We start from the raw sequence: 11145 nt of genomic DNA, 5'->3' as shown, positions 1-11145 counted from the left end.
TTGACCTTGTCCTTCTTTCTTGTCTTCTTAATGACTTTTTGCTTTCTTCCTGTATGATGTTCTTGATGTCATCCCACAACTCTTCTGGTCTTCGGTCTTCAGTGTTTAATGTATCAAATCTGTTTTTCAGATGATCCCTAAATTCAGGTGGGATATATTCAGGTGGGATGTATTTTGGGTTTCGTGGACTTGTTTTCATTTTCTTCAGCTTCAATTTGAATTTGCATATGAGTAATTGAGGGTCTGTTCCACAGTCTACTCCTAACCTTATTTTCACTGATGATATGGAGCTTTTCCATCTTCTCTTTCTGCAGATGTAGTTAATTTGATTTCTATGTATTCCATCAGGTGAGGTCCATGTGTATAGTCATCTCTTATGCTGTATAAATAAGGTATTTGAAATGAACAAATCATTGATTTTGCAAACTTCTATAATGCAATCTCCAACATCAGTTCTATCACCAAGGCCATATTTTCCAAGTACTGATCCTTTCTCTTTGCTCCCAAACTTTGCATTCCAATCACCACTAATGATCAATACATCTTGATTGCATGTTTCATCGATTTCAGATTGAAGAAGTTGATAGAATTCTTCTATTTCATCCTCACTGGCATTAGTGGTTGGTGCGTAAATTTGAATAAATAGTGGTATTAACTGGACTTCCCTGTAGGCTCATGGATATTATACTATCACAGACAGCATTGATCATGACTGATCTGGATATGTTCTTTTTGACAATGAATGCAACACCATTACTCTTTAATTTGTCATTCCCGGCATAATAAATCATGTGGTCATCAGATTCAAAATGGCCAATACCAGTCCATTTCAGCTCACTAATGCCTAAGATATTGATGTTTATGTGTTCCATTTCATTTTTGACAACTTCCAATTTTCCAAGATTCATACTTTGTACCTTCCATGTTCTGATTTGCAATGGATGTTTACAGCTGTTTCTCTTCATTTTGAGTTGTGCCCCATCAGCAAATGAAGGTCCTGTGGGCTTTCATCCATTCGTGTCATCACGGTGAACTCTACTTTGAGGAGACAGCTCTTCCCCCGTCTCATTTTGAGTGCCTTCCAACCTGAAAGCCTCATTTTCCAGCACTATATCTGACATTGTTTCTCTTCTATTCATAATGTTTTCAGTTACTAAATATTTGGAAGTAGTTTGTCACTCTTTCTTCGTAGTCTGTCTTTGTCTAGAAGCTCATCTGAAACCTGTCCACGATAGGTGACCCTGCCATTTCAAGTATAGTCTTCCTTCCCTACCCTGTCTCACGTCTTCACTCCAACACTAGTGCTTCCTGGGATCTTTTCCCAATAAACTAACTACCTGCACAGGAATCCTTGAGTTAAAATCTCTTTCTGGGGGTCTTAGTTTAGGAAAGTGACTGATTTCGTGGAGCTGACATTCTAGTAAAGGAGATGTAATAAAAAATAAATTAAATACATAGTCGTGTATTGGTATATGATATTGCTGCTGTTGTCAAGTGCCATTGAGTTGGTTCCAACTCATAGGGACCCTGTATAGGGTTTCTAAAGAGCAGCTGGTTGGTTTGAACTACTGACTTTGCGGTTAACAGTCCAGTACTTATCCTGAAGTGCCACATCAGGTCTCCTGCTGCATGATTTTGCTGTTAAGTGCCGTTGAGTTGGTTCTGACTCATAACAACACTATATAGGGGTTCCTGGGAGCAGCTGGTGAGTTTGAACTGCTGATCTTGTGGTTCAAACCGGCCTTGTGGTCCAATGCTTTATCCCACAGTGCCACATCTGGTACATGATAGGGGCTGAAACAGTGAGGTTGGGGCCCCCTGAGGGAGTGATGTTTGGCATAAACCTGAAGGTTGAGAAATAGCAAGACTTGGAAACATACCAAGAAGAGGATTCTGAGCAGAGGCAAGAAACAATGCAACATGATCTGAAACACAACAGTGGCCAGAGTGGTTGTTTCCCTGAGAATGGGGTGAGGGAGAGACACTGAGTAGGTTGAATGAGGCCACTCATATTATGCAAGGCACTACAGTGATGTTTTAAAAGTTGAGACTAAATGCAATGAAAAATAGCTTACCACAATTTTAAGCACCAGAATGACATAATCTGATTTATACTTGAAAATGATGACTCCATGGAGAATAGATTTGGGGGAAACAAACAGGGAGATGAGTTGTTAGAAGCTATTGCAGAAACCAAGGTGAATAATAATGGATGGCTGTCAGCACCCAGATCAACTATCGTTGTTGTTGTTGTTGTTAAGTGCTGTCAAGTCAGTTCCAACTCACAGCAACCCTGTATAGGATTTCTGAGGAGCTGGTGGTGAGCTTGAACCAATGACCTTGCTATTTAAACCGGTGCCATAACAAGACTCCAAGTGATCTATGTTGTTGTTGTTAAGTTCCAACAAGTTGGTTCCAACTCATAGCAACCGTGTTTAGGGTTTCTGAGGAGTGGCTGGTGAGTTTGAACTACCCATCTTGAGATTCAAGAAGCAACCAGAAGCAACCTTCTGGTCCAGTGCTTATCCTACAGTGCCACACCAGGACTCCAACTATTGTAGGGACCATAATTAAATGCAAATACATAGTACACATATATATTTGTCTCTTTGACTCTATAACTACTTATGTGCATTTCAGTGATTCTTTAGCATTTGGAGAAAACAACCCCTTGGGAATCTGATGAAATTGATGAATTTCCCATAAAAAATGCACATTGCTTGGCACACAGCCTTGAACTTGTGGTGAGGTATTAAGAATTGGGATGTCATGGACTCAGTTAATTATGCCTCAACAATATGTGCTTTTTCTTTGCCTGTGTCTATCAGCTGTGAGGCATTGGCGATTCCATGGAGGAATACTCACCTTCCACATGATTCCTGGCTCAATATGCAGCCACCACATGTCCACTAAGGATGGTTTTCAGAGCCAGTTTAATTCAAAGCTAATGCTCTTCCTAGGCTGTGGAAATGGGTCTTTCTTGTATAAGCGTATGTCCTTAAATAAAATAAGTAGAAATTGAAATGGAAACTTGGCCCCAAACCATACTGTTCTGTGCCCTGAGGAACTGGAATTAGTTTGAAGCACACTATTACTCACTCCGATTATGTGTCAGTAGGAAAGGGAAACAACTATGTTATCAACAAAGTGATCGTTTCCATGCATTTCCCTACATTTGATCCATGGGGAATTCTGGTCTCTGTTTGAAGTTAACAGCTGATCGGTCACTCAGTCAAGCACTTTGTTGCTCATCTGCTCTGGGCTCCACACTGCTTGGTATGCACCTTCTCGATGGTAAAGCAGTTCACAGTCTTCTTTTTTGTGAATCCTTTAGGGAGTGGGTGTGGTCTTAAGAAGTTGGAGGTGAAGTCCTTTTCTGTTAGTGAATCATATTTTCTCTCATGTTTCCATTATGATGTTAGAGAGTTCTTGGCGGTAGAGGCTAGTGAGCCTCTACCTTAAGATATAAAGAAATCTCATTTGAAAACAGCAAATTTAAATTTCTCCAGAATTTAAAGGAGACAAAAGCTGCCTTTTTTCTTAACATACTAAAAATCTCAAAAGTTCTTTCTGAAATTTAAGAATAAAATCCAGAAACTGCACTCTCTTGAGTTCACAACCTTTTAACAATGACTTTTGTGTTTGTGCAATTCATAACCCATAGGGAAGCTTAAGTTTCTTCTATTTCGCCTGTTTCTGGCTCCTTTGTCTGATTCCCTCTCTTGCATCATAAATATCACTCCTTTAGTGCTCTAGGTTTTAGATGTTTCCTTTGAAAGATATTTGGAAAGTAATCCTTACGGTCATTTATTTTACTTAGTTTGAATCTCCTCTTAGAGTTGTTAATGTGTTGTTATTTTTCTCTAAGTTCCTCCTTTCTGTTCAGAGAGGAGCTTTCCTCAAAATTAAGTGGATTTAATTAATTACTTATTTTCATAATTTACTGTCTTTGTTCATTGAGATTCTAAGGGGCTCCTCTGAGCTCACTACGACTAGAAGGAGCCCTTTGGCAGCAAACAAAATGTCTCTTATTTGGTTAAGAAAAATGTTTGGCAGCACTTGACTCCCAATGGGTGAAACTCCACAGGAAATTGAGCAATTGTTTCTTATTTGGCCCTTGTTGGGAAATTTTGCTGGGGGGACTACTGCTTAAATTCATCAAGAAAGAGCTATTGAGAGAAAAGTAGCTTCTGGGGACAGATATCAATTTGTCCTTTCTATGTCTTACCTGTTGAGTTTCCCAAACACTCTCAGGTAAGGTCAAGGAGATTTAATTCTCTGCATTACTGTTTGCAAGGACTTAGCAATAGTTTAGAGATTTAGGAATAAGCGTCTCAAAATTTGGCCACAGACGAGTGCCGTCCATCTGCACGTGCTATGTCTTGTGTGTGTACTGCAGTGTCCGAGCAGGAACTATGTCCTAAGTACAGCACCCACCTTTGGTTCTTCACTCAAGCTGTACACTCTTGACCTTGGGGAATCTAGTCTTGGCATTAGACCTGCCTCCTGATCTCAAAACCATCTTGTCAACTTTCCTTTTACATTTTCTCTGCGACGATGTTTCATCTGGCACGTGTATCCCAAACCAACATTCGCAATTCATCCTTTAAACTTTCTCCCCTTTGAAGCTCCATAGGTGGCATCATCAAGTACCTCATTGTTCCAACCTAAAACCTTTTTTGTTCCTTCTCCATATTTCCCTCAACTTGCAATCAGTCCTGTTGATTCTCCCAAATATGACTAATGTGCATATCCTATCTTTATTCTCTCATTTCACCCATATTTAGTTCAGGCCACAATTCTCGACTTGTGGCCTGGATTTCTCTAAATGCTTCTTTAGCTGGTCTCTCACCCTCAGCATAATCCAGTTTCCAACATGCAACCAAAATGATTTTTCTAAAATTAATCTTGGTTATGTTTCTTTGTGACATGAGATACATTTCTAGTGCTTACCAGAAATCCAAACCCTTGCTTAAAAAGATAAGTCCTTGCTTACCTTTATAGCTCTTCTGCTTTTCCAGCTATATCAACCCCTAGACACATGCATCAACACTCCTCACTGTACCTGTGTCCCTGAGTGATGTGAATAGTCAGCATACTTAACTGTTAAACAAAAGGTTGAAGGTTTGAGTCCTCTCCAAAATGCCTCAAAAGAAAGGCTTAGAGATCTGCTTTGGAAAATTCAACCATGGAAAACTCTACGGAGCACAGTGCTACTTTGGCACACATGGAGTTGCCATGAGTAAGAATTGATTCAATGGCAGCTGGTTACTGGAACTAGCTACATAGGTACTGCTCTTTCTGATTCTCGCATTCTTGGCCAATTCTAATTTGTTGTCCTCTCCCTTGACCTAATCACCCAGACTGAAATAGATGCTTCTTCTCTGAGTTTCTGTAACACCTTGGAGACCTTCTCCTCAATTGTTAGTTCCTGGAAAACAGACTCTACAACTTATTCTTTATGCCTCCTCTACTATGCCTTTTGAACAAATAAATGAATACTCATACTGTGTTTCTACCTGTAAAATTGAATCCTGATTGTAATACTATAAGAATTGACTAGTTTGGGTTAAGTGTTTTGGAGCATTAGGAAGGCAACTTTGATTGCAAGAATAACAAATGCCTGGATTTGGCATGAGATTGATACAAACTGTGACCTTTGTTTGTTAAGCCTTCCAATCTTGTTGAGTCTCAGGTCTGTGTCAGTAAACAAAGGTTCATTTATTACTCACAGGGTTGGCTGAGGACCCAGGGAGAAGAGTCTGGGTATGGATGGACACTTGGTGAATTGTAATGAGTACAGAAGCGAGAGGGGTTCTTACTCTGTTCAGAGCTGCAGCTCTCCTTATGAATCTTTGCAGAACACTGACCTTAGAGTCCTGGGGCATGATTGAGTTCTCAGGGCACAGATGGGAGGGGGAGTATTTGCCATGTCTCTGTTCAGTTCAGGAGTGTGGTGGCTCTATAAGATAAGCACTAGACTGCTAACCACAAGGTTGGCAGTTTAAGTCTAACAACCGTTCTGTGGGAGAAAGTGAGGCTTTCTGATCCTGCAAAGATTTACAGCCTCAGAAACCCTATAGAAGTCAATGTGAGTCAGAACTGATTTGAGGGCATTTAATCACCACAACTGTTCAGTTAGGTGGAGTCATTTAAATGACAGGATAGAACTAGGGAGGTGGTTCACATGTACATTTTCCACTGTGTGAGGCCCCAAGATTCCCTTCTACCCACTCATCGTACGTTGCTGGTGAAAGTGAGACTTAATGTAGTTGGAAAGCAATTTGGTAATGTGTGTTGATAACCTTAACTCTAATCACCCCTTTGGATCCAGTAATTTCATGTCTAGGATTCCTTCTAAGAATATCGGAAAAGCACTTATGATCTGCAAAGATGTTCACTGCAGTTGCATTTATTATAGTTAAAGATTGACTCATCTGAACTGTGCTGTATGATGTTGCTTGCTCGTGAGTTCTCCGTAAAATAGAAACATGGTTTTGAAAACAAATGCATAAGTGGGTGGATTTGAACTACCAACCTTTTGGCTAGTCACAGAACACAAACCATTTGTGTTTCCTTTATCTGTCTCAGTGAAGGATAACCCCTTGTGCAGGATTCATTTTGAACGCTGTAGAAACTCTCTGGAAGGGAATAGTCAGGACAAGGAACAAATAAACATCTCACTGTGGCTTTATTTAATGGAGAGTCTTAAAGCACTTGTCACATGTTTTCTTACATGTACCTAGTAGAGCCTATGCTATGTAAGAGGCACGGGCCGCCGGCAACTGCCCACGGCCACCCAGCAAGTCTGTAGTGGGAATCCGTGTACAGTTAAGATTCCCTTTTTTATTCCTGAATCCCTGTATTGTCAAAGTGTCAGATCTCCCATGAGATTTTTGTGTTCCTTTGTTTGTTTTGTAATCGACTGTCTCAGCGTTAGAAAAGATCTGTTTTCCCACATTTATGTAGTTTAGAACCACAGTACATTGTCAAATGCGTTGTGAGTTTTCACCGCTGCAGCTTTTCTGCTAGATGATTCAGTATTAGGTGAGGTGCTGATCTTTCTATTTCAGGCGAACAGAGAGACTGGAAGAGAAGGTCGCTCTGAGCTGTCCACATTGGGTTATAGTCAGTTTCTTGAAGACCACCTCCTGTCTCTTTTCTGATTTGAATCTCCATGTTCTCAGGATTGGAAATAATCTTGCATAAAAATCCAAAGGCTTGTTTCCGGGAGTTTGAGAGGACGCTTTGGCCCCAGTAGAGTTGTTCAGGGGAGTCGGTTGAGTTATTTCATTGAGGACAGTACTGTTTTTGGTTTACGCTTCTCTTTCGAAGTTTATTTTATGTTTTGTTGTGGTTTTCAGATTTCTCATGGTTTGGATTTGGGAAAGTAAAATCAAGACAAGGTGTTGGTAAGTAGTTACTCTTTCTTTGGATTAAGTGATGAGTTCATGTTGTTTAATTAGGATGCAACTGCTTAGACCCTGTTTCTCAGCATCCATTGGCCCTTGATTCATATTCTGTGATCCTGGTTTCTGATATGTTGATAAATGAGGCCTAGAAGTTTCCAGAAAAAAAGAATCACTATGAGGATATGTAAACTGTTGCTCGAGTTCTAGATCGTGATGGTGTTTGTTTGTTCTTTTTAGAGGATTTAGGAACTGGAATGTAACTATAACACACAGCCAACCATTGGTTGTATATAACTACATACAACCAATAGTTGGCTGAATATTCATGCCTGGGCAAGTTTGGGCCTTAACTTTCTTCCAATGGCCAAGCAGCAATGTAATCGGTTTCTGAAGTGGTAAATCAGCTGTTCACTTATGAATATTTCACCAACTTCAAAACAGACTCCAGCATCCAGATGCTGTGACTTGTGTCTGATTGCATTCTGCTCCTAGCATTCAGACTGTGTGCTGACAATGGAAAAGCAGTCCTCAGGGCTCATGAAGCAAGCACAGATGATGTCTCTCATCACTGGGTCTGAAATCAGGTGTGATCTCCTGGGACCTCCAATTTGTTCGTATTTTTTATGGGAACAGAAACAATAAACAGGAATTGCTTAGAAGGCATGAAAAGACAGGCTGTCTTACATCTTTCATAGGCTTCCCAAGATCTGACCATCCTGGGCACCTGTTGGGTTGTGTTTATTTTAGTCATGCGGTTGGCTGGAGGTGAAATTGCCAAGTAGGGGATGTGTATCACTCTCTAGCTCTGAACCATCCACCACACACTTGTTCGTCCCATCCTTTCCATCCATATAAGGAACCCCAGACCCTTTCCTGTTTGGCACTTATCTATAGATCTGTTCCAATCAGACAATTGCGGTTGAGTTGAATCTGACTCACGGTGTGTCAGAGCAGAACTGTGTTCCATAAGGTTTTCAATGGCTGATAGTTCAGAGGTAGCTCTTTCTTCGGAGGTACCTCGGGGTGGACTTGACTTTCCATTGTTTAGGTAGCGCTTGAGTACCTTAACCATTTCACCATCCAGGGATGTTTGTATCTGTTCAGTGACCCCAAAATGATGAGCTGGCTGAGCACAGGAGTGGGAGGAGGAGGCAGATTGAGTCAGGCAGGGTCTGAAAGGACAAGTCATCTTAACCTGAACTACCTCTGTGAATTCCAAGGTAAATGTTCCTAACCTGGAAAAGGGGAACAGAGATATGGAAAAGGTAGAACATCGGCTTCAACCCGATTGTTGTTTTCTCCCAGGCAGCTCCCTAGAAGTAAATTTCAGATACAGCTGATGAGTTGTTTTGCCAAGATACCTGAGGGGTTGTCTTCACAATTGTACTGTATTTTAAAGCTTTGCATATAGGAGGGGTGGAAGGTGACCATCTCTTCACAGATGGTGCTGTAAGCTCGAAGCCTTCCTTGTACAAAATAGCAATTCTCTGTAACCACTTAAATATTTTTTCTAGGCCACATTGCACTTCAGAGAGACACTTTTTCCTGGAAAGCTTCAAAATATGGTTTTACCCTTTCAGACCAGAGCAGAGAGACCATTTTCCTTCGGAATTGAACCACTAGCTACAGTGCATCCAGGGCGGGGGTGGGGGAAGCTTCCCAGGAACAGAAATCACTCCTACCCCCTGAGAGGGAAAACTTTTTCCCAGATGACCTTCCCTGAGTCTTAGTGTACAAACATTAGCCACATTAAGCTTAGACATGTCTGCAAAGTCATATATAGAGGATACCAAACATTTGTGATAAAAGAAAAATGCTTCTTCTTTGCATCACAGACATAGTAAAAACAAAAGAAAAAAATGGGCTAAAAATATTTCCAGGCATAACTCATATTTGTAACTCAGTAATTAGAACCATCAACCAATACTCAACAGGTATGTGTACAACTCTGGCAAGGCAAACTTTTTATTAATATTATAATATGGCTTTTCAAGTCCCATTACAAATTTCTCACAACACACTGGGTGCCCCCCCAACTCTTCTTCTGTCTGTCTTATTCATGTGTCTGCTCAAGTGCACACATACACACAAAGATACTTCCATGATGGGCACAAGCAAGCTGCTGTCAAATGATATAGACATTCATTGCTCCCACGGAGAGCATTTCTTCCTTCCCAACCTTGCAGTGCTCTGTACTTCATTATATCAAAATGTTCATAGAATAAATGAGCTTAATCCCTGCCACCTTCCTGGATTTGCAACATCAATAATGAAGGAATCAGCACTTGAATTAATATTCCACTTGATAAATTGTCAAGGTGTATGCATTGCTTAAATTTGTTAATAGCAACTTTCTAGCAAAGTGAAAAGGCATTTGAGAAATTACCTCTGGTGCTTTATACCGCTTCTCCACTTCAACATCTCTTTTTAAAACAGTGAACCCATTCTTTTGTGAGGTGATACACGAGAATTAGAGATTTTAACTAGAGAGGCCAGGGGAGGAAAGGGTTGTGCTTTGGAGGAGGAGGTGACGAAAAGAGCAGGTTCCTTGGTTGAACTCTTTAAGAGAGAGTTCAACTGTGTAGACAGTTCATGATTTCAAGACCGAATTAATTCCTGGGAGTATCTCAAGATTGTCTCCTAGTTATTAACACTCAAAAAATGATGGAATACTGCTTGTTGTTCATAATATGATCTGGACCAGAGGAGAATCAGAGATGATAGCAACTGGATTCTGGGCATTTTTAGTAATGGCAGAGTTTCCAAGTGGAGCTATTGCCAGCTTTATGGTGGCATGGGGAGAGATTGACATGAACAACGCTTACATTTTGTGGGGAGGAAGTAGAAGATGCAGTGTGGAATCTGCTGACAAATGTGCAGCTATGACTGCACCTCCCCTGGGGTGTGGGGAGGTGGGCGGGGCCAAACTCAACCTGCATTCTGCTTTGGTTATTTCCCTGAGAGAACAGCTAGCTGCCTGGGGAAATAGTGTGAGGGGCTTCCCAGTGGTGGGAAGCGTTTTTTGTCTGTGCGTTTCTTTACTGTAATTTGGGTGAAGTTTTCAGAGCAAGTTGGTTTCCACACATTTTGTTTTTGGCATTGATTACAATCTGGACTATGTAACAACATACTTGCCACTTTCTCCCAAAGTTTGCCGCTTCCATTGTTCCTTCTTTCTTATGTTTTCCAATCTTCTGAAATTTATCCCTGGGCAAATGCTGCCCTTTTGGTCTTAAACTGTTGATTGTTTGAAGGTATGCACATACTTCTCTAGTGATTGTTCAAGTTTTATAGGCCTGCCTATCACTGGAATGAAAATTGACCCATAGAGGTGAATTCAGTTTCAGGCCTGAAGGGGGTCTGAGGGACATAGTCTCAGCGGTCCACCAGTTTCTATCAGCCTGTTCTTTTTATTTATTTATTTTTTCTGAGTTTGTGATACGTTCCTCATTTGTCTCCTACTCTATCCAAAATCTTCTAATGAGATCCCTTTCAAAGCACCATCTTGATTTTCTGATCTCAGAGTCACCGATGCTGAGGTTCTCGTGGTCCATTAGTCCTAATTGTTTCCATTCATCTTTGATTTTCTTCACTGTCTTTGCTCCAGACAGGAAGAGACCAATAGTTGTATTTAGATGGCTGCTCACAAGCTTTTAAGACCTCCATCACTAGTCACCAAATTAGGGTGTAGAGGGTAGATCATTTTCATTCTTTTTTTTTTTCACATCCCTTT

General features: G+C 40.8%; 1 protein-coding gene across 4 annotated transcripts in view; it reads left to right on the top strand.

Annotated features, from left to right (window-relative positions):
• Positions 1 to 11145, top strand: part of NTRK2 (neurotrophic tyrosine kinase, receptor, type 2) — a 562954-nt gene that overhangs the window by 300447 nt on the left and 251362 nt on the right. For 2 of the 4 annotated variants that reach the window (XM_006875882.1, XM_006875884.1), the window contains exon 12: positions 7365 to 7412. The exons of the other annotated variants lie outside the window; for them this stretch is intronic. In XM_006875882.1, the coding sequence (XP_006875944.1) occupies positions 7365 to 7412 (48 nt within the window). The remainder of the gene's footprint in view (positions 1 to 7364; positions 7413 to 11145) is intronic. 4 annotated transcript variants of the gene reach the window in all.

The sequence above is a fragment of the Chrysochloris asiatica genome, unplaced genomic scaffold, assembly GCF_000296735.1.
Source record: "Chrysochloris asiatica unplaced genomic scaffold, ChrAsi1.0 scaffold00344, whole genome shotgun sequence".
Taxonomy (NCBI): Eukaryota; Metazoa; Chordata; class Mammalia; order Afrosoricida; family Chrysochloridae; genus Chrysochloris; species Chrysochloris asiatica.
This window is presented reverse-complemented; position numbering and strand designations above follow the sequence as displayed.